Consider the following 23,665-nt stretch of genomic DNA (forward strand, 5'->3'; position numbering starts at 1 on the left):
ATATTTATTGGTTACTAATCTATTTAAAAATTCAACTTATATTTGGACAATTAACCAAAATTAATCTCCAGCTACAAATGTTTTCTTCTTGTAAAAAAAAAAATAAATTAGCTTTTAAATGAGAAATAAATTGTTAAAGAATCAGATTATTCCTAGTAAGCAAGAGCTGCCATCAGAGATCGTGGATCTTACAAAATTTTATGAGTGCTTAGTAATAATACTGAACTTATGATTGCCATATTTGAAGTCCACCAAACTTATTTGTAAGATAAAAAAATACTTTGGGGAAGAAATTTGAAATTAAATATAATGATTCATTCTTTATTTTAAAATATATACACAAATATATATGTGTGTGTTTTTACTTTGAAAAGGCTCAACCTATGCACAGTGAGCTGGTTAAGAAGATCCTAGGCAACAAAGCTACCTTCAGCCCTATAGTCACTTTGGAACCTAGAAGAAGAAAATTCCACAAACCAATTACCATGACCATTCCTGTCCCCAAAGCTTCAAGTGATGTCATGTTGAATGGTTTTGGGGGAGATGCACCAACCTTAAGATTACTATGCAGCATAACAGGTGAGTCACATATGACTATGTTCGTAGAGAGTTCTGAAAAAAGAAATTTAGATCATTGGAAATATTAAATTACCTTTGTCATTAAGATGTCTGCAGGGTCATATGCATTAATTCAGGGAATACATTTTAATTAACTAGGGAAATGAAAGGTGAAAGGAAACAACTATTATTTACTAAATGAAGTCTGTATGCCAAACTGTTAGATAGTTTATATGCGTTGTCATTCTAATCTCCACAGTAACCCTGTGAGGAAACTTTAACCCCATGTTGCTGAGAAGGAAACCATGGTTGAAAGAAGTTCTATAACTTGCACTATAAATATTTGGTGGTGTTGGGATTCAAAACCACACCCATATGTCTCCAAAGTTCAGGCTTCAAGCCTTCATTGAAGAGATCACTAAATCTGCTGGAAAAAAAAAAATACTGTCTTGAGTAATTATACCCAATAGTTCAAACCAAACTGTTATGTTATGGAATTGGTTATGTCTTTATCATTGATCTATTGAACTAACTTTAGAAAAACAACTTAAAGGTTTTCAGGGATTAACTGATTTTTGGTCTTTTCAATTGTGGTTGTGTAGTCGCTTTCATACAGCTACCAAACTCTCCAAAGACACTCCCAGAACGTTGGTAGTTTCTTCATAACGATGCCATCACAAATAGTGAGAGGCAAAAAAATTCACATGAATAATCTGTTCCAGGGCTAAATAATTTAACTGATAATTTCTCTATTTATCAATAATTACATGGTGTTGGTATTCAGTAAATATTAGTACTATTGTTAGTAGGAACAGTAATCGTCCCTGGATGTTTTTGTATTGTTAGAATTATTTTTTTCATTTCTCTTTCGTATTGGCAGGATGTTCACCTTTATTTTGTTTTCTTTAATTCACACTTCTTACTCGTATGTTTCTTGTAGTTATGATAGAGAACCACGAGATTATTCCATAAGTTCAATAATAATGAGTGGGGGGAAATCATATGCTTCACTTATGATCTCTCTCCCAGTTGCTCATTTTTGGTTATTGCTATCATTTCTGGGTATGTTTCCCATAATTCCAGCCCCGTAGATATATGATTAACCTTCTATAATGTGCAATATAATGTCATGGATGTGAAACAGGTGAGGCAGAAGAATATCTGTGATACGCCCTGCCCTTATAGTGATTAAATAAACACTCTAGGGGCCTAAACACCATCTACTCTATTTATTGCAGCCCAATGTCTTTAGACAGGTTTCTCATAAACATTTCTGAAATTTAATTAAAATTATTTTTAAAATTAACAAATAATTTAATGTATTAATTGTTTAAATACCTAGACATTTGAGTCTTTGTATTTTTCTGTGTCATATAGTTATGCTGAGTATGTATTTTAAAGGCCTACTAGAATAAACTTCCATAACCTTTCTTTGATAACTTGTTCTCTTCTTTAAGAAACTTTAGAGTCAAGACTTTTCTTCATTTCAAACATATATTCCTCCTACAGCCCTTTGAACTAAAATTTTGTCCTTATCTATGTGATCTTAATTTCTCAGTAGAAATGAAAGACAGGTAGTCACCATTAGCCTTCATGGTAGTTTTTCAATGTACAGGGGCCATACTTTGATATTCATTTATTTTTTCATTTACCTTGCAATATTTATTGAGCTCTTACTATTTCACAAACATTTTTTGGCCAAACTTTTATTGCACATTGAGAGGAACTTTTTTGAAAACAATTTCATAAAATGTGAAGTTTAAGAACAAAAGAATATTTAGATTGTTCACTAATTTTTTTTTTTTTTTTTTTTTTTTGAGGAGACGGAGTCTCGCTCTGTCGCCCAGGCTGGAGTGCAGTGGCGCAATCTCGGCTCACTGCAAGCTCCACCTCCTGGGTTCATGCCATTCTTCTGCCTCAGCCTCCCTAGTAGCTGGGACTACAGGTGCCCACCACTATGCCCGGCTAATTTTTTGTATTTTTAGTAGAGATGGGGTTTCACCATGTTAGCCAGGATGGTCTTGATCTCCTGACCTCGTGACCTGCCCGCCTCAGCCTCCCAAAGTGCTGGGATTACAGGCATGAGCCACCGCGCCCAGCCGATTGTTCACCGTTTTAACAAACTGTTCAGCTCCTTAGGTGGTCAAAGGATATTTAAAAATAATCAGCTGTATACAATTCAAAATTATCTTCAGAGCCTTGCAATTATAATAAAAGCTTCAGAATGTCAGGAAGAGAACAGAAGGCTTAATAAACACTTATTCAAATAACTACCCTAAAACTTAGTTTCTTGAGTGGTAGTCTGCTGTTTGTTTTCAGTGTGTCATTTTTTAGTATGTAGATTTTAGTCATTTTGTTTTCAATGTGTCATTTTGAGGGGTGGGATTTGGCTGGTGAACACAGAACCACAAAGACTTTATTTTAGAATCTAGAGTCTGGAGTTTTGCCTGATTTTTTTCAACAATCATATTATTTCAGGTGGAACCACCCCTGCCCAGTGGGAAGATATTACAGGAACTACGCCATTAACATTTGTCAATGAATGTGTTTCCTTTACAACAAACGTGTCTGCCAGGTATCGTTATATAGCACAGAAAAGCCCACTATGATATGTTAACCCTCCAAAAAAACTGCCCTTTGTTTTGTTTTATTTTGTTTCTTTATTGTTTAAAAGTTATTTTTTCATTGGATTTTAAATATGGTCTGCCTTTGCTTTTATATTTTAAACTAGATCTGTCAGCAAATGGAATAGTGATAATACAGTAACAAAGTATTACCAATCCGATTAAAATCTAAGGAAAAGGAGCGATTGTCTGCTTTGCCTGTATGATTCTGACTTAGTCAGTAGCAGCTGCTGCTTTTTCCACTTCCAAAGTCCTTAGGAATGATAATTTCCTGTTGTCAGCAAAATAGCCTGAACTACTTTTCCAACAGAATGATAACAGCACAAATCTCACCGTGGTTTGTCTAAAAGGCTTAGAGGCTTCAGTGGCTCTTATACACATTTCTTATTTATGTATTACATATCTTTAAAACGGTGAAGCTATCTAGTTTTATTGCCTATGCACACAATAACTCAATTGATTAAAGTTAGCTCCCATTCCTTTGGTCTTTAATTGATTGCTAAGCATTGTTACCTCTCTTTAACTTGACATTGCAACAACTTTGTGACTTAAGTAGGGCAAGAGACATTATGTCCATTTTACAGATGAGAAAACTGAAGTTGAGAGTAATTAAAATGTACATTTCTATTTGGGGTGGAGGAGAAAAGATAAAAGTGCATGAATAGTTAAGTAATGGCATAACAATAGTTGGGTGTGGTGGCACATGTTTATAGTTCCAGCCACCCAGAGGCTCAACTATTGAGTCCGCAGTTCTGTGTTTCAATGTGTTTTGCCAATTTAGCATCTATACTGTAATCCAGAAGATGACATGTTCTGAATAAGGGATATAGACCAGAGGGACTAAAAGAATGAGAGAAGGGTGTTCGAATTGGGATAGCTAGAGAGGGTATCTGAGAAGAGGTGACTTGAGACATGCGTTGGAACCTAATAGGCAGATTAAAGTGAAAAAGAGAATAACATGAGCAAAGATGCAAAGATAGAATGAGAAGGTGTAGTGGGGGATAGCAACAATTATCCATGTAGTCTATAATTCAAAAATAATGCTTAAGGCTGGGCCTGGTGGCTCATGCCTGTAATCCCAGCACTTTGGGAGGCCAAGGCAGGTGGATTGCTTGAGCCCAGGAGTTCAAGACTAGCTTGGGCAACATGGTGAAACCCTGTCCCTCACAAAAAAGATACAAAAATTAGCTGGACATGGTGGCGCACATCTGAAGTCCTAGGAACCGGGGAGGTTGAGGTGGGAGGATCTCTTGAGCCCAGAGAGGTCGAGGCTGCAGTGAGCCATGATTGCATCACTGCACTCCAGCCTGGGCGACAGAGACGTTGTCTCAAAAACAAAACATAGCAAAAAACAAACAAACAAAATCTAGGACTGTTGGTTGGCAACACTTTATAAAAGGTCTTACAGGGTAGATTAAGAAGTGATAAATCACTGCACTCCAGCCTGGGCGACAGAGCAAGACAACATCTCAAAAAACAAAAAACAACAACAACAAAAAAACAAACCCTTTGGAAGTATAAAATAACAAAATGAAAATATTTCCATCTAATGACCTCGACTTTCTTTGTGAAGTTAGCTCTCTTAGGGCCTGTGGTGAGGGATGAAGCTTAAAGAGTGTCATAAGATTTAGTAACGTTACCACAGTGAACAAAAAATTGCCAGTCAATGTCACAGACTTAGTTGAGGCTGGAAATCATAAAGTCATTATAGCCAATAATTTCTTCTATGAATTATATTCAGCAATACTTAGGAGTTCTGGAGCAGGTTTTTTAAAATGGTTGGGTTGATTCCACTTTGGTGATTAGAGTTCCTTGGAAAAGAATAACGAGGGGAGGAAAAGCTGGGTAGATTTTGTTGAAAAGAGTTTCAGGAAATGAAATGACAGTTAGGGAGGGGGGATCAAGGAAAATAGAAAACCATGCAGTGAGATCCTTGTCTTATGTCTGCTACTGAGTTCACTCCACTAAAGGATTCCAAAACACTAAATATATAGTTCAGAAAACTGAATATTCAGAAGAGTTTCCAAAAAAGAAAATTAGAAATACAGTATTTAATAGTTGATCTTAAACCTGATATCTTTCTCTCTTCTCTTCACTCCCTTCTGCCTTCCCTTCTTTCCTCCTACCTTTCCTTTTGTTCCTGTCTTGCTATTTCTTTCCTTTGGCTTTCTCTCATCATCTCCCTCTCTCACTTCCTTTTTTCCAAGAAGCATTTGTTGACTCCTTTGATCATATTGAAGGAACTGATTTTATTTTTCACATGGTATACTTTGAACTTTAGATAACTGACTTTACTTATTTTAATAGGTTCTGGCTGATAGATTGTCGACAGATCCAGGAATCCGTTACTTTTGCATCACAAGTATACAGAGAAATTATCTGCGTACCTTATATGGCCAAATTTGTAGTGTTTGCCAAATCACATGACCCCATTGAAGCCAGGTTGAGGTGTTTCTGCATGACTGATGATAAAGTGGATAAGACCCTTGAACAACAAGAAAATTTTGCTGAGGTGGCCAGAAGCAGGGATGTGGAGGTACTGTACCAAAAATAATAATAATAATTTATGCCATGTTGTTATACCTGTATTAATAGATTACATTTCAAATATCATTTAATAAATAGAATAATTAAAAAGTGAAAGACAAGTTCACATTTTGGTCAGTTAGAAGGTCAACATCCAAAATCTGCCATTTTTAGCCATTTTGGACCTATTCAATAGGAATGATCTGTGTATGTGAGAAGGTAAGATGATTCCTTTAAAGATTATTTGAGGAAAAATTATGAGTTATTGATAAACTCAAAGTATGTAAGTGACTGTAGTACTTTAGATGTTTTTAGCTTTCCTTGTTGTCCTTATTTTTTAATAGTAACTAAAACAGTCTGGGAAGTATATCTTTTTGCATAAATGTTGAAGCAGGGTGTCTAGTGCTTTTCTACATTACTTTTTCTTATTTCAGAATTTTCCATCAGTGTAGGTCTTTGGGTGTTGAAGTCCAGTAACCTGACTCATTGTGATGTCAAAAGTTACCCAAGCAGGCCAGGCGTGGTGGTTCACGCCTGTATTCCCAGCATTTTGGGAGGCCGAGGTGGGTGGATCATCTGAGGTCACCAGTTCGAGACCAACCTGGCCAACATGGCAAAACCCTATCTCTACTAAAAATACAAAATTAACTGGGCGTGGTGGCAGATGCCTGTAATCCCAGCTACTCAGGAGGCTGAGGCAGGAGAATTGCTTGAACCCGGGAGGCGGAGGTTGCAGTGAGCCAAGATCGCACCACTGCACTCCAGCCTGGGCAACAGAGTGAGACTCCGTCTCAAAAAAAAAAAAATATTACCAAAGCATAAGTTTAAATTTAGGATTTAAATGTATTTTGGGTTTGTGGAATAATGGGATACAGTTTTTGGAATGAGAACATTAAATGTCACCATGCATTAAAGATTCCCATTACTAGTAAGAAGAAAGAGTGCTGGACATGCTGCTGTGTCACAGATAGAATGTCAGTTGTCAATTTAAAGATGGTTGTATGTGTATTATAAGACTTTGAAATTCCAAGTAGTACTACCACTTCTTTGTGTAAACAACAAGTATAATTGCAGCTACTTTATTGTTATTTCTCTCTGTTTTCACTCAGGTGTTAGAAGGAAAACCCATCTACGTTGATTGTTTCGGCAACTTGGTACCATTAACTAAAAGTGGCCAGCATCACATATTCAGTTTTTTTGCCTTCAAAGAAAATAGACTTCCTCTATTTGTCAAGGTAATATATACATGGAATTTTGTGATGCATTTTTTTCAATATCAAGGAAGAATTTGCCTTCCTTTAGTAATAGAAAATTTTTGCTTTTCAGTCATCTTCAGAGTTTTCTTTTTAACCATATTTGTAACGTTTTATAGCCCTGGGAAACAAATCATTTTTATTTTTGAGGTTCAAAGTCAACCTGAATTTTTATAGCCTATATTTAAGGATGAGAACAGGACAAATAATAGCCAACTCATTAATTAGGCACAGTGACTGGTATTTTCCAAATCTGAAGGAAAGCCTATTTATCTATTATAACTTTTAAATATTTATGCTTAGATTTAAAAATACACGTGAACTTCACAAGTGTGGAGATCAAAAGAGTTCTAAGTGGCAACTTTTTATAATAAAATCTCTCAAAAGACCCAGCATCTCACTTAAGCTAGTAAATTATCTGCAGTAGAGCTATAGACTTGATATATTTTCATAAATTCATTCAATAAACAGCATGGAGACATTTGTGTGCACCAGGTGTTTGTTGTCTCTAAACAGAGACCAAGTTAGGGATTTGAGGTGATATATGCAAGTTTCATTTTAGATTCCAATCTAAAAGGGACCACATATGAAGGAATAAGAGATTCAGGAAATAAAAAGGAGGTAATAATTCTACTCTGCATTATTTTCCAAGCTCATTTTTCTTCTTGTTTCTCACAATTTATTTCACTAATCCAGAGGTCCTAACGCTCAATCCTCTTAGGTATAGGCTGGCTTCTGTCGTTTTTTTTCCAATCCTACTTCACCTACTCATTTCCAACTGTTCATCGGCAATGACTCTTTTTATTTTAACCCCTTATTATTTTTCCAAATATGTGTCTGCAAACCTCTTATTAAGTTTTTCCAAGATCTCTGCTGAGTCTCTCTCATTGTGCCATTTCTGGTTCAATTGTTTTGCCTGACTGATGATAGATTCTTACAGATCACCACATTAAGCAGTAACTGCTCAGGGGTAATGGATCCATTTAACATAGATAGCTATATAATTAAGCTAATGTTTGACATCATTGGTGTGCAGAATCATTCTACAAACAACCCAATACAAAATGAGGGAAGTGCTTCAGTAGACATTTCTCCAAAGAAGATACACAGATGGTCAATAAGCATATAAAGAGATGTTCAACAGCGTAGGGAAATGCAAATCAAAACTGTGAAGAGATACCGCTCCATACCCATTAGGATGGCTATTATTAAAACAAACAAACAGAAAATAAACAAATGTTGGGAAGGATGTGGACAAATTGGGGCCCTAATACATTGCTGGTGGAAATGCAAAATAGTGCAGCGACTTTGGAAAACACTATGGTTTTTCCTCAAAAAGTTAAACATAAAATTAGTGTATGATTCAGCAATTTACTTCTCGGTGTACACCCACAAGAATTTAAAGTAGAGACTCAATTACTTACACACCAATGTTCTTAGCAGCATTAGCCATGGTAGCCAAAATGGAAACAACCCAAAAGTCCAAAGGTCCACAAGCAAAATGCAGTATACACATGCAATGGAATACTATTCAGCCTTTAAAAGGAAGGAAATTGTAATTTATGCTGCAATATGGTAAATGAAATAAGCTAGACACAAAAGGACAAATATTGTATGGTTTCACTTATATGAGGTACCTAGGGTAGTCAAATTCATAAAGAGAGAAAGTATTTTTTTTAATTTATTTTTTTGACCTCTCCTTGAAGTGAAATAAAGATAGAAAGTAGAAGAGTGGTTGCTAGGGACAGGAGAAGTGAAGAATGGGGAATTATTGTTTAATAGATACAGAATTTCAGGTAGGAAGATTAACAAGTTCTAAAGATGGAAGGTAGTGATGATTATACAACAATGTGAATGTACTTAATGCCGCCAAACTAGACACCTTTTTAGGTTTAATCATTTTTATGATTAAAATGATAAGTTTTGTATTACATATATTTATCACAATTTTTTTAAAAAGGAATGAAATTCTGACACATGATGCAATATGAATGAACTTGGAAAACATTATGCTGAGTAAAATAAGCCAGACACAAATACTATATGGCTCCATTTCTACATGTTCCTAGAATAGGCAAACGTATAGAGACAGAAAGTAGAATAGAGGTTATTAGGGGCTGGGCAAGAGGGCAATGGGGAGCTATTGTTCAATGGGGACAGTTTCTGCATAGGATGAAAAACATTCTGGATAGAAGTAATGATTATACAACTTTGTGAATGTGCTTAATGCCACTGAATTTTCTACCTCAAAACAGTAAAAATGGTAAACTGTATGTTATGTATATTCTACCATAATTATTTTAAAAGCTGAGTAAGTTCTGAAGATCTAATATACAGCATTAAACTATAGTTAATTGTATGTAATGTATTATATACTTGAAATTTGCTAAGAGATCTCAAGTGTTCTCACCACAAAAAAGGGGGATGAGGTGATTGATATATTAATTTGATACGCTAATCATTTCACAATGTATACATATATCAAATCATCACATTGTACACCTTAAATATATGCAATTTTTGTCTACCATACTTAAATAAGACTAAAAAAGAAAGCTGAATGATTTTTAAAAAGGCTTTCCAAATGGTAATAGGAAAAGAGAAAGGAAATCCTTTGAGTTCTTACCTAGCATTAACAAATGAATTTTACTTTTCCCTTTCAAGCATCATCTAGTTAAAGTAAATACTGCAAATCAAATATGGGTGAAGCATGTATGTCTTTCTTGTTCAAGGTACGCGATACGACTCAGGAACCTTGTGGACGACTATCATTCATGAAGGAGCCAAAATCCACGAGAGGCCTGGTGCATCAAGCTATTTGCAACTTAAACATCACTTTGCCGATTTATACAAAGGTATCGTAAAATCTGCTATAGTGCAATTCAGGTAGAATAGGAATTGATTTTTAAATCTTGTGTTAGGTCAGTGCAAAAGTAATGGCAAAAACAGCAATTGCTTTTGCACTGACCTAATAAAATGAATACCAACAAAGACTGATTGAAAGCACGTGTAATAATCACGTTTGATTCTCTGTCAGATTTACGATTTCCACTTAAGAAAAAACGTAGTGCCACCTGATTTCATGTTAAATGCACTTTGATGCAAAAATTCTATTAATACACATTGGGCATGGAAGTAAGAAAAGTTGGCTTCAGATTTAACTTTTTGAAGAAATTTTTAAAACTAATTGGCTTTTCTTCATTATTGTTTTCATGTGCTTTCCTGCGACCATACTCGTGCATTTGGCCCTATGAAAATATTAGAGTTCATCAGCTTCTGTTTACTACCAATTCACAGGTGGCTTACATATTATTAAATTCAGAGCTGCCCCGTGATATTTTATTTTTTCTAAGTAATTAACTATTAATCTTCGAACTTATCATATTTTAGAAGCATATAAACTGGTGTGATGGTGCACACCTGTAGTCCCAGCTACTCTGGAGGCTGAGGTGAGAGGATCACTTGAGCCCAGGAGTTCAAGGGCAGCTTAGGCAACATAACTTGTGTAAATTATTGGTTAAAATAAAAAATAGTAGAAATAGTTGATTAGTAAAAAACATATCGCCATGTTATGAGTAGATTTAAAACATTGTTGAAAAGGAGAAATACATTAATTTCTGACCCCAAGTCTACCTACAGGAATTACTTTCTTTTGAAACCTCTCCCCCTCACGTAATTCCTTGAATACTCTGATGAAATCAAAGAAGAAAACCAAATCAATTAAATGTTGTGGATAATTTATGTTTCATTCTTTTAAATTTTTTTAACCAATATTTCTTTTGAATAGGAAGCTCCCACATGGCAATCTATAGGTGGATGCAGAAGTTGTCAGTGTCTATATAACAGGTTGGGAAGGGTGATGAGTGGTGACTGCTGAGACCTGGAGGGGAAGTAGGGATATATTTAAAATCCTAAATCTTGACATCACAAAACAAAAAAGTCCTGTACTTCTTTTTCCCCACCACAATTGTTAAATTTTATATTTGCTTAATGAATTATTCTTGTAAATAGAGATCAGCCATCTAGAGAAAAGCTCATAGCATTAGGTTTGACATTGTAAATTTTTATTAAATGAATAAAATAAAATATTATTTGTATATTTAAATATACATGTTATTCCAAGAATTAAAATATAGAAATGGGTATATCAACCCAAATGAGCATAATTTCATTGTATTTTGATGGTGCAGAATGTATTTTGGGGTTTGTATTGCTGATTAGTAGTGAGTCAGTGGAGGCAGTATGCCAATAAGAACCACAAAGAAATATGTACTGCTGCGGGCAAGCCACCTGAGTGTTAAAGAAAGATGACTGAGCTTTGGCTGATTTCAGTGAGCTTTCAGTGTGCTCTAAGAGAAAGCATTAACTTTATTATTACATTTTATTTCTAAGTCAAGACATATCAGACACAGCTATTAATGCTGTGATAGTCCAGTACAATTTTCTAATTTGTAACTCAAAAAGAAAAAAATCCCAGACATTGTACATTGAAAATATACCTTAGTATTTAGTAGCTCTTGGCTGGGCACCATGGCCCACACCTGTAATCCCAGCACTTTGGGAGACCAAGGCAGGAGGATTGCTTGAGTCTAGTAGTTCAAGACCAGCCTGAGCAACATAGCAAGACCTTGTCTCTATTAAAAAAAAAAAAGAAAGAATTCAGTAGCTCTTTGTTAGAATAATGCTTCTAAATATTGCCCGTGTATTGAAAATTTTCCACCATATGCTTATTTGTAGCTTTTAATATTTTCAACCAATATCTGTAATGATCGGGATATTATCATCACTATTTCTAGAGACAAATGCCATCCAGTTCATTTAAGGTCAAACTTTGAGACTGCTGTGGTGACCTAGTATCTGGAATTAGTATATTTATAATGTTGGTTCTTTTGTCTCTTGAATCTATAAACTATGTACTTAAGCCAATCTTCTTTTCTGCCTGTCTTCTATAAACTGTTAGTAATAAAAAAAGAGTACGCTGACTGTATGCTTGCATGTTGATGCTTGTTGAAAGGGTATTTATTTACTCTTTCCTTTTCTTCTAAATACTCTCTACTCTTCCTTCTCTCTTTTTTCCATCTTGCATGGCATCTTGGGGCGGAAAGGAATCAGAGTCAGATCAAGAACAGGAGGAAGAGGTAATTTTATGACAGTGTCACTTGTTATCGGCTGTGTCATTGCTGTAACCACTAATAAGAGCACATAGTTAACCTGTGTTCTTAGATGGGGTAGGCGGTTCTTCTTAGTAATTAAAGGGGCACAATTTCACTTAACCTCTCTAAGCCTCTGTTTTCTCCTCTTGTGGAGCAACTTAAGGGAATAGTAAAGTTTCCCTGTAAATTGTTGCCATGTCGCTATGCAATACTATATTTTTCCACCAGCTACTGAGAGCTAACCCATTATCTCAGGGGTTCTTAGTCGGAAGACATCTAGTGGTTGAAACTCTTTTTGTACTAAGACATTATTAATGTCTTAATTTTTAATTAATTAATTTTTAATTAAATGTCTTAGTACACTTTTAATGTACTAAGACATTATTTGCCTTTTAAACTTCTATATCCTCACAAACTATAAAGGAGTCTCCCAGAGGCTATACTACATGTGATGATATTGCCACTCTGGCAATTAATGGAATGTATGCTTGCATACTCTTAGGTTCTAGCATTTTCTCAGCCTTCATTTGTAATATGGATATCTATTTATACATATCACACACCATCGGAAGTTTTTCAGGCTCCTCAGTAATTTTTGGGAGTGTAAAGGGGCCCTAAGACCAAAGGGTTTGATAAACACTGAGACCAAAAAACTTTAAGAAGCATATAGCTGATTCCTTAGACTATAATATCATAATGCAGAACTATGCTAATAATAATAATTTCTTATAAAGTGGGATCTTTACTAAGTGTTGCACATGCCTCATCAATGTTGATCTCTCACAACCACCTATGAGGTGTTTGTTATTAAATACTACATTATTGATGAAGAAAGCAAGTCTTAGAGAGGTTACCTTGAATAAATAGCTATATGAATTAAACCTGCTTCAATATTTAAAGCAAATGTGTGTTTGTCTCCGTTATAAAGATCTGAAAATGCCCAAATATTATAATAGAAATGAAAAACATAATTGGAAAACTTAAAATAATATATTTGTTTCTAAGATAGACAGATGCATATGTTATTAGTTATATGTAAATGTTTTCAAATATACTAGTTTTCTTTTTTTAAATGTTATTCCAATGCATTCAAAATGAAAAATATGATAAATACCCTTATACCCACCAGCTTAAAATGTAAGCCCTTATCAGTTCAGAAGATGCCCTGGATTCATTTTTTTTCTGCTACCTTGCAATGGAGCAGGGTGAGAGAGGTGACTATAGACGCACTGTCCTGCCGCACATAGCCATATACACAATCGACTTAAGACTGAAGTCATTCTTTCCCTCAACTGCACAGTCACTCTTTGCTTCACATACTCCATTTCCTTCCTGTACTCAGTGACCCTACCACCACAGCTGTTAAAAATGATAGGGAAGCCAATTTTGCCATGTTCACAAATCACTTTTTTCTGTTAGATAATTTTCCTACTGAATACTTTCTGGAACTATTTAGGGCAATAGATCCAGTTCATATTCTTTTCAGGATCTGGAATGCTGGCTTATTATTAACGATAATGAAACTACTTCTGTAGAACACATCACCCTAGCGTTGCTGTTTGTCATCCTTTCCTTTTTCTCCACTAAATGGATACTTATTATTCAATACTGACTTCACCCTTTTTCTGATGTATTCCCTAAATATGTATTCCAACATCAAAACCAACCTGGGTCATATCTTCCCAGGATTAACATGCTAGAAAGGACTTTCTACCTGTAGTGTCTAGAAAACAGAAGGTTTTTTTCAAAGTCAGGATAAGAATCATGGAGACTCTCAGGAAAAAATGTAGCAAATTACTCTGACCTTCCTATAGCTATGGTGTCACCCAACATGTATAATTATGAATAGGAGCTTTTTGTGCACACCAGGGGCTATGAGCCAAGGCAGTATTTGTAACCATTCAATTTATGTATGTTTTCTTTCAGATCGATATGACATCAGAAAAAAGTAAGAATTTAAAGAAAATTGAGTTTGTTTGAAAGCTGGCTACCATAAAAAGAAGCATGAATTAAAATGCAAGCTAGTTGCTATTACTAACCACTATAGTAATTAAATTTTTATATTATCCTTATTAATCATTAATATATTTATAAAAGCAGCTTGGCCAGTTAAATTACAAATATACCTAATTTGCGAGCTAATTAGCAGTAAAATGCAATGATTATTCATCTAAGCATTCACTTTCTTTTGACATTCTTGTTAACCCTGGTATTGCTGTTACGCTTGTTTAGAAACCCACCCTACCGTTTTGTCCATTTGTTAGCATAACACTGTCATCTCATCATTTTTTAAGCACTGACATGACAGTATCACTTTTTATGTAATGCAATAGTGACTTCTGTAGAGAGCTCATTATTTTTGTAGGATACACCTGCAAAAGTGATACTGTCTAATAGTTCTTAGCTGAAGCTAACCCCATCCAATGCCTGCCCCCTCCCCCATCACCCTTTTGCACTTTTTACTGTGGTGAAGTGTAACCAATGTCTTTAGAGCTGAGGTCTAACAGACTTCTGTGAAAACTTTCTGGAAAAAAAAAAAACCACAAAACAAAAATAAACAAAAATGAAGAGCCAAGAATGCAAAAATTAAAACCCCCTGGATAAAATTACTAATCACAACAGCATGTTATTATAGGGTTAATTTTAAATAATGATGCAAATCCCAAACCTGATCTAGTAGAGAGAGAACTGGTTTTGACAGACCTTAAAAGAGCTATCTTAGAACTCATTTCAGGTTTGTAATATCCAATTAAGATTTTAGTTTGTTGGACAATTTCTAGTGACTCTCTGGCTTCTTGTGTGGAAACTCCAGTTGAATTTTACAGATTTCTGCTTTTGTGCCCCAAATGCTTTTTAAAAATCTGATTTTTAAAGTTTATTGAATATCAATAAACTTTATTTCAGAGTTTATTTTGATTTGCTGTATTTCACAGTATATTCCCAAAATGAGAAAACTTAGAACCATGTTTAACATGCTCATGTGGCCCTACACAATGATCTGAGGGCTTTTTTAAAGTCCTAGGACAATGTAATTTACTACTAAGTTATGGAAGTTGCTTTGAATGAGGCTTACCCTCATGTTAAAGCATTATTCAGATCTAGAATGTTTGAGATTCTGGATGTTTTCATTGGTTTATATAATTGAACAAATTTGTATTGGTATAAATTATTTTAATAAATTTATATGTGTAAATTCACATACTGTATCTCCTCAAAAAATACAGATTCTCCCAAGAGAAGGCACTTTTGTTTATATGACATATGACATTGCCTTCACTGATTCCTTTTTTTAAGTGATTTTACTTTATTCTCCCACTTGCTTCTTCAGAACTACTCCATTTATTTAAATGGCCTCTTACTTTGCTCCCCTGATACAAACTAGTAAGAATTAAAAATTTATTCATCCATATGGCTCAGTTGTTAAAAAAAAAGAAAAAAAATGTTACCATGTTGCTATGATGCCATGGATTTTCCTGAAGGATTTCTAGGTGTTTTGAGTGTTTCAGAAGTTTTAAATACAGACTCAAGTTTGCTTTTGATTTAACGATAATCATTAAATAATCTTCATCTAGGTATAAACTAATCTCTAAAGAAGTGCTCTGTGGAAGGGACTCTTACCTGAAGTCTTTTTATCAGTACATTTTAGAAGAGTTTACTGAGTTTTCTTCCTTAACCTTGATGAGGGTAAGCCCCCACAACCTAAGCCTCAATATACCACCTTCAGCAGCTTATGCATGGACTCATACGGAAATAAGTACACTTCGCCACAGTAATGCTTTACATATCTGTTCTAAATTCCCGCCATCCTCCTGCCCCTACGTTTCAGCAAGGCCGCCTCTCCCAGCAGTTTTACTCCACCTTTGCTTTGCATGGAAATAACTTGGCTTACATAAACTGTGTGTGTGTCCCGTGTGACTGTCTCTGACTTGGGTTGCCATGCATCACATTTTAACTTTGGACTCACTTATAAGTTTAATCACAATTGTTGTTCCTGTTGTTTTTCTTTCCTTTCCTTTATTTCCCTCCTTGGTCTGTCCATTCTGTGTCTAAACAAGGAGGTTGCTCCAAGGAAATGACCATGCCTCGTAGCACCAGACTATTTGTTTCATTGTTAGGTGTGAATTTCCCTTAGATGAAATGCCGGTTTGCAGCTGATTCAGATGTATTTTATATAGTCTTTGTATACTGGTAGAACTAAACATACTGAATTTCAGATTTTTATGTGATTAAAAATGTATATACATCATTAGATGTTATTCTGAGCTTGCTACTACTGGCTTTCTCCTAGAGGAAATCAACTTTCTGCAATGTCTAATGCTTTTTTTCTTATTTTTTCCCCATGGTTGGTTTTCTTTTTTTTTCAACATTGATCTGTAACATCTGAACAATCTTGAGATACCTCTGTGTAATTTCACTGCGTTCTTTGTTTCGATATGTAGTGTTTTTTTGTGTGTGTTTGTGCGTCTTCTTTTAGCTTTGTTGTATGTGTGGATGTGCTACAAGTGAGAAAAATTAAGCAAGTTATTTCCTGCTCATTTTTCCTTTTCAGTTGTTTCTTTTTTTTGTTAGCCTTGCTTTGCTCTTGTACCCTGAGGCCTTGTGGATCTACCATTCCCAGCCCATTTTGTTGCCTCTCCCACCACCACCACAGGAAAAGACGCTGTGTCGTTTCAGTCCTGATTACATTTGCCAATATCTTTTTTGATTTCCATTTTACTTTCAATGTTTTTCATTCACATCAAAGATGATGAGACAGAATCTACAGAAACATCTGTCCTGAAAAGTCACCTGATTAATGAAGTTCCTGTCCTAGCAAGTCCGGACTTGCTCTCTGAAGTTTCTGAGATGAAACAAGATTTGATCAAAATGACCGCCATCTTGACCACAGATGTGTCTGATAAGGCAGGTTCTATTAAAGTGAAGGAGCTGGTGAAGGCTGCTGAGGAAGAGCCAGGAGAGCCTTTTGAAATCGTTGAAAGAGTTAAAGAGGACTTAGAGAAAGTGAATGAAATCCTGAGAAGTGGAACCTGCACAAGAGATGAAAGCAGTGTGCAGAGCTCTCGGTCTGAGAGAGGATTAGTTGAAGAGGAATGGGTTATTGTCAGTGTTGAGGAAATAGAAGAGGCTAGGCAAAAAGCACCTTTAGAAATCACTGAATATCCATGTGTAGAAGTTAGAATAGATAAAGAGATCAAAGGAAAAGTAGAGAAAGACTCAACTGGGCTAGTGAACTACCTTACTGATGATCTGAATACTTATGTGCCTCTTCCCAAAGAGCAGCTACAGACAGTTCAAGATAAGGCAGGGAAGAAATGTGAGGCTCTGGCTGTTGGCAGGAGTTCTGAAAAGGAAGGGAAAGACATACCCCCAGGTGAGACACAGAGTACACAGAAACAGCACAAACCAAGCTTGGGAATAAAGAAGCCAGTAAGAAGGAAATTAAAAGAAAAGCAGAAACAAAAAGAGGAAGGTTTACAAGCTAGTGCAGAGAAAGCTGAACTTAAAAAAGGTAGTTCAGAAGAGTCATTAGATGAAGACCCAGGTTTAGCCCCTGAACCCCTTCCCACTGTCAAGGCCACATCTCCTTTGATAGAAGAAACTCCCATTGGTTCCATAAAGGACAAAGTAAAGGCCCTTCAGAAGCGAGTGGAAGATGAACAGAAAGGTCGAAGCAAGTTGCCCATCAGAGTCAAAGGCAAGGAGGACGTGCCAAAAAAGACCACCCACAGGACACATCCAGCTGCGTCACCCTCTCTGAAGTCAGAGAGACATGCGCCAGGGTCTCCCTCCCCTAAAACAGAAAGACACTCTACTCTTTCCTCTTCTGCAAAAACTGAAAGGCACCCTCCAGTATCACCATCAAGTAAAACTGAGAAACACTCACCTGTGTCACCCTCTGCAAAAACGGAAAGACATTCACCTGCGTCATCATCGAGTAAAACTGAGAAACACTCACCTGTATCACCCTCGACAAAAACTGAAAGGCACTCTCCTGTGTCATCTACAAAAACAGAAAGACACCCACCTGTTTCGCCTTCAGGCAAAACAGACAAACGTCCACCTGTATCGCCCTCCGGGAGGACAGAAAAACACCCGCCAGTATCGCCTGGGAGAACAGAAAAACGCTTGCCTGTTTCACCCTCCGGAAGAACGGACAAGCACCAACCTGTATCAACAGCTGGGAAAACTGAGAAGCACCTGCCCGTGTCACCTTCTGGCAAAACAGAAAAGCAACCACCTGTATCCCCCACTTCAAAAACAGAGAGGATCGAGGAAACCATGTCTGTTCGGGAGCTGATGAAGGCTTTCCAGTCAGGTCAGGACCCTTCTAAACATAAAACTGGACTCTTTGAGCACAAATCAGCAAAACAAAAGCAGCCACAAGAGAAAGGTAAAGTTCGGGTAGAAAAAGAAAAGGGGCCGATACTAACCCAGAGAGAAGCTCAGAAAACAGAGAATCAGACAATCAAACGAGGCCAGAGACTCCCGGTAATGGGCACAGCAGAATCCAAAAGAGGAGTTCGTGTTTCCTCCATAGGAGTTAAGAAAGAAGATGCAGCTGGAGGAAAGGAGAAAGTTCTCAGCCACAAAATACCTGAACCTATTCAGTCAGTGCCTGAAGAAGAAAGCCACAGAGAGAGCGAAGTCCCCAAAGAAAAGATGGCTGATGAGCAGGGAGACATGGATCTACAGATCAGCCCGGATAGGAAAACCTCCACTGACTTCTCTGAGGTCATTAAGCAAGAGTTGGAAGACAATGACAAATACCAACAATTCCGCCTGAGTGAGGAGACAGAAAAGGCACAGCTTCACTTAGACCAAGTACTCACTAGTCCTTTCAACACAACATTTCCACTCGACTACATGAAAGATGAGTTCCTTCCAGCTCTGTCTTTACCAAGCGGTGCTTTAGATGGCAGTTCTGAAAGCCTAAAGAATGTGGGGGTAGCCGGCTCTCCGTGTGGCAGCCTGATGGAGGGGACCCCTCAGATTAGTTCAGAAGAAAGCTATAAGCATGAAGGCCTAGCAGAGACCCCTGAGACGAGCCCAGAAAGCCTTTCTTTCTCACCAAAGAAAAGTGAGGAGCAAACTGGGGAAACAAAGGAAAGCACCAAGACAGAAACCACCACAGAAATTCATTCAGAAAAAGAGCATCCCACGACCAAAGACATTACTGGTGGCTCTGAAGAGCGAGGTGCCACAGTCACTGAAGACTCAGAGACCTCTACTGAGAGTTTTCAGAAAGAGGCCACTCTAGGCTCTCCCAAAGACACAAGCCCTAAAAGAGAAGATGATTGCACAGGCAGCTGTAGTGTAGCATTAGCTAAAGAGACACCTACAGGACTGACTGAGGAGGCAGCCTGTGATGAAGGTCAACGTACCTTTGGTAGTTCAGCCCACAAGACACAAACTGATAGTGAGGCTCAGGAATCTACAGCTACCTCAGACGAGACAAAGGCCTTGCCGCTGCCTGAGGCTTCTGTAAAGACAGATACAGGAACTGAATCAAAACCTCAGGGAGCCATTAGAAGTCCCCAAGGGTTAGAACTTGCACTTCCTAGCCGAGATAGCGAAGTCCTCAGCGCTGTGGCTGATGACTCATTAGCAGTGAGCCACAAAGACTCTCTGGAAGCCAGCCCTGTGCTAGAAGATAACTCTTCACACAAAACCCCTGATTCTCTGGAGCCAAGTCCTCTGAAAGAATCCCCTTGCCGTGACTCTCTGGAAAGCAGCCCTGTTGAACCAAAGATGAAGGCTGGAATTTTTCCAAGTCACTTTCCTCTTCCTGCAGCTGTTGCCAAAACAGAACTCTTGACGGAAGTGGCCTCTGTGCGGTCCCGGCTACTCCGAGACCCTGATGGCAGTGCTGAGGATGACAGTCTTGAGCAGACATCGCTCATGGAGAGCTCAGGGAAGAGCCCCCTTTCTCCTGACACCCCCAGCTCTGAAGAAGTCAGCTATGAGGTTACACCCAAAACCACAGATGTAAGTACACCAAAACCAGCTGTGATTCATGAATGTGCAGAGGAGGATGATTCAGAAAACGGGGAGAAAAAGAGGTTCACACCTGAAGAGGAGATGTTTAAAATGGTAACCAAAATCAAAATGTTTGATGAACTTGAACAAGAAGCAAAGCAGAAAAGGGACTACAAAAAAGAACCCAAACAAGAAGAATCTTCTTCATCTTCTGACCCAGATGCTGACTGTTCAGTAGATGTGGATGAACCAAAACATACAGGCAGTGGGGAGGATGAAGGTGGTGTCCCTGTGTTAGTAACTTCGGAGAGCAGGGAGGTGTCTTCCTCCTCAGAAAGTGAACCTGAGTTGGCACAGCTTAAAAAAGGTGCTGACTCAGGCCTTTTACCAGAACCAGTGATTCAAGTACAACCTCCTTCTCCACTTCCATCAAGCATGGACTCCAATTCCAGTCCAGAAGAAGTACAATTCCAGCCTGTCGTTTCCAAACAATATACTTTCAAGATGAATGAAGATACTCAGGAAGAGCCAGGTAAATCAGAAGAAGAAAAAGATTCTGAATCCCATTTAGCTGAAGACAGTCATGCTGTTTCCACTGAGGCTGAAGACAGGTCTTATGATAAGCTAAACAGAGACACTGATCAGCCAAAAATCTGTGATGGCCATGGATGTGAGGCCATGAGTCCTAGCAGCTCAGCCGCTCCTGTCTCTTCAGGTCTACAGAGTCCGACTGGTGATGATGTTGATGAACAGCCAGTCATCTATAAAGAATCATTAGCTCTCCAAGGCACTCATGAAAAAGACACAGAAGGAGAAGAGCTTGATGTTTCTAGAGCAGAATCTCCACAAGCAGATTGCCCCAGTGAAAGCTTTTCATCTTCATCCTCTTTGCCTCATTGTTCGGTATCTGAAGGAAAAGAATTAGATGAAGACATATCTGCCACATCTTCTATTCAAAAAACAGAGGTCACAAAAACTGATGAAACATTTGAGACCTTACCAAAGGACTGCCCCTCTCAAGACTCATCCATTACTACTCAAACAGATAGATTTTCCATGGATGTTCCCGTGTCTGACCTAGCTGAGACTGATGAAATCTATGATCCACAAATCACTAGCCCTTATGAAAATGTCCCTTCCCAATCTTTTTTCTCTAGTGAAGAAAGCAAAACCCAAACAGATGCAAATCACACCACAAGTTTTCACTCTTCTGAAGTGTATTCTGTTACCATCACATCCCCTGTTGAAGATGTTGTAGTGGCAAGCTCCTCTAGTGGAACTGTTTTAAGCAAAGAATCTAATTTTGAGGGCCAGGACATAAAAATGGAATCCCAACAGGAAAGTACCTTGTGGGAAATGCAATCAGACAGTGTCTCTTCATCTTTCGAGCCTACTATGTCCGCTACAACAGCAGTTGTTGGTGAACAAATAAGCAAAGTCATCATCACAAAAACTGATGTGGATTCTGATTCTTGGAGTGAAATTCGGGAAGACGATGAAGCCTTTGAGGCTCGTGTGAAAGAGGAAGAACAAAAGATATTTGGTTTGATGGTAGACAGACAATCACAGGGTACCACCCCTGACACCACTCCTGCTAGGACCCCAACTGAAGAGGGGACCCCAACAAGTGAGCAAAACCCATTTCTGTTTCAGGAAGGAAAATTGTTTGAAATGACCCGAAGTGGTGCCATTGATATGACCAAAAGGTCCTATGCAGATGAAAGTTTTCACTTTTTCCAAATTGGTCAAGAATCCAGGGAAGAGACTCTCTCTGAAGATGTGAAAGAAGGGGCTACTGGGGCTGAGCCCCTACCGCTGGAGACATCGGCTGAATCACTAGCACTTTCAGAATCAAAAGAAACAGTGGATGATAAGGCAGACTTACTTCCAGATGACCTCAGTGAGGAAGTAGAGGAAATACCTGCTTCGGATGCTCAACTTAACTCCCAAATGGGGATTTCAGCCTCCACTGAAACACCTACAAAAGAGGCTGTTAGTGTAGGGACCAAGGACCTCCCCACCGTGCAAACGGGTGATATACCTCCTCTGTCTGGTGTAAAGCAGATATCCTGCCCTGACTCTTCTGAACCAGCTGTACAAGTCCAGTTAGATTTTTCCACACTCACCAGGTCTGTTTATTCAGATAGGGGTGATGATTCTCCTGATTCTTCCCCAGAAGAACAGAAATCAGTAATCGAAATTCCTACTGCACCCATGGAGAATGTGCCTTCTACTGAAAGCAAATCCAAAATTCCTGTAAGGACTATGCCCACTTCCACCCCAGCACCTCCATCTGCAGAGTATGAGAGTTCACTTTCTGAAGATTTTCTATCCAGTGTAGATGAGGAAAATAAGGAGGATGAAGCAAAACCAAAGTCCAAACTCCCTGTCAAAGTACCCCTCCAAAGAGTTGAACAGCAGCTCTCAGATCTAGACACCTCTGTCCAGAAGACAGTGGCTCCTCAGGGACAGGACATGACAAGCATCGCACCAGATAATAGAAGCAAATCTGAATCTGATGCTAGTTCTTTGGACTCAAAGACCAAATGCCCAGTAAAAACCCGAAGTTACACTGAGACAGAAACAGAGAGCAGAGAGAGGGCCGAGGAACTTGAGTTAGAATCAGAAGAAGGGGCCACAAGACCAAAGATACTTACATCCCGATTGCCAGTTAAGAGCAGAAGCACTACATCTTCCTGCAGGGGGGGCACGAGCCCCACAAAAGAAAGTAAGGAGCATTTCTTTGACCTTTACAGAAATTCCATAGAATTCTTTGAGGAGATTAGTGATGAGGCTTCCAAGTTAGTGGATAGGCTGACACAGTCAGAGAGGGAGCAGGAAATAGTTTCAGACGATGAAAGTAGTAGTGCCCTGGAAGTATCAGTAATTGAAAATCTGCCACCTGTTGAGACCGAGCACTCAGTTCCTGAGGACATCTTTGACACAAGGCCCATTTGGGATGAGTCTATTGAGACTCTGATTGAACGCATCCCTGATGAAAATGGCCATGACCATGCTGAAGGTATTTGCCAGCCACCGGGATTCCCTGTGCTACGCATGTCATAAAATTGATATAGTTTTTTTGTATGTTTGTTTTATTTGATGATTTGTGTCTCATTTTCTTTAAGCTTTCTGTAGTGGCTAATGTGTTTGTGTAAGCCCTTTGTGTTTTGTGCTTTCTCTGTATACTCTTGTCTAAGAAAACAATCTCAAGATTGAGTAATGAGAATGCTTATGGAAAACATAAACATAATAACCGGGCAACAGTGATCTTGCCTTTCTTTAGCCTCTGCACGTAATAAGGCCATGCGAGCTTTGAGTTTTGTTGTTCTGAAGTCCCAAGCTTAGACTCAAATTAAGCACTTTTGCACATAAATATATTGTATTTTGTTTCATAGTATGAAGACATTGCTTTTCTTCTTACCTTTGCATACTTTAAAATAATTTGTACTTACAATTTTGTAATCATTAGGAAGCCATTTGCTTGAGAAGATTTCACATAACATGAAATTCTAATTGTTGTGGATCTGTTTTTGATTCAGAAAGGTTGGATTTCAGATACCATTGGTAAATA

General features: G+C 37.9%; 1 protein-coding gene and 1 long non-coding RNA gene across 51 annotated transcripts in view; one reads left to right on the forward strand and one right to left on the reverse strand.

The window, feature by feature from the left end:
- The window catches only part of ANK2 (ankyrin 2), a 678,765-nt gene that overhangs the window by 631,289 nt on the left and 23,811 nt on the right, over positions 1-23,665 (forward strand). For 29 of the 50 annotated variants that reach the window (XM_063705472.1, XM_063705471.1, XM_063705483.1 and 26 more), the window contains 7 exons: positions 375-579; positions 3,037-3,133; positions 5,490-5,718; positions 6,818-6,943; positions 9,694-9,816; positions 12,067-12,099; positions 14,041-14,062. In XM_063705472.1, the coding sequence (XP_063561542.1) occupies positions 375-579; positions 3,037-3,133; positions 5,490-5,718; positions 6,818-6,943; positions 9,694-9,816; positions 12,067-12,099; positions 14,041-14,062 (835 nt within the window). Of the gene's footprint in view, positions 1-374; positions 580-3,036; positions 3,134-5,489; positions 5,719-6,817; positions 6,944-9,693; positions 9,817-12,066; positions 12,100-14,040; positions 14,063-16,858; positions 23,114-23,665 lie in introns of all 50 variants that reach the window. The other 21 variants (XM_055385211.2, XM_055385215.2, XM_063705467.1 and 18 more) reach the window with 2 other exon arrangements.
- LOC134758355 (uncharacterized) lies at positions 485-19,703 on the reverse strand. The gene is made up of 3 exons (XR_010133463.1): positions 19,497-19,703; positions 11,461-11,595; positions 485-612 (listed from the first exon to the last, which is right to left on the reverse strand). It is a non-coding gene; the product is annotated as an uncharacterized lncRNA (long non-coding RNA).

The sequence above is a fragment of the Gorilla gorilla genome, chromosome 3 (assembly GCF_029281585.2).
Source record: "Gorilla gorilla gorilla isolate KB3781 chromosome 3, NHGRI_mGorGor1-v2.1_pri, whole genome shotgun sequence".
NCBI classification, from domain to species: domain Eukaryota; kingdom Metazoa; phylum Chordata; class Mammalia; order Primates; family Hominidae; genus Gorilla; species Gorilla gorilla.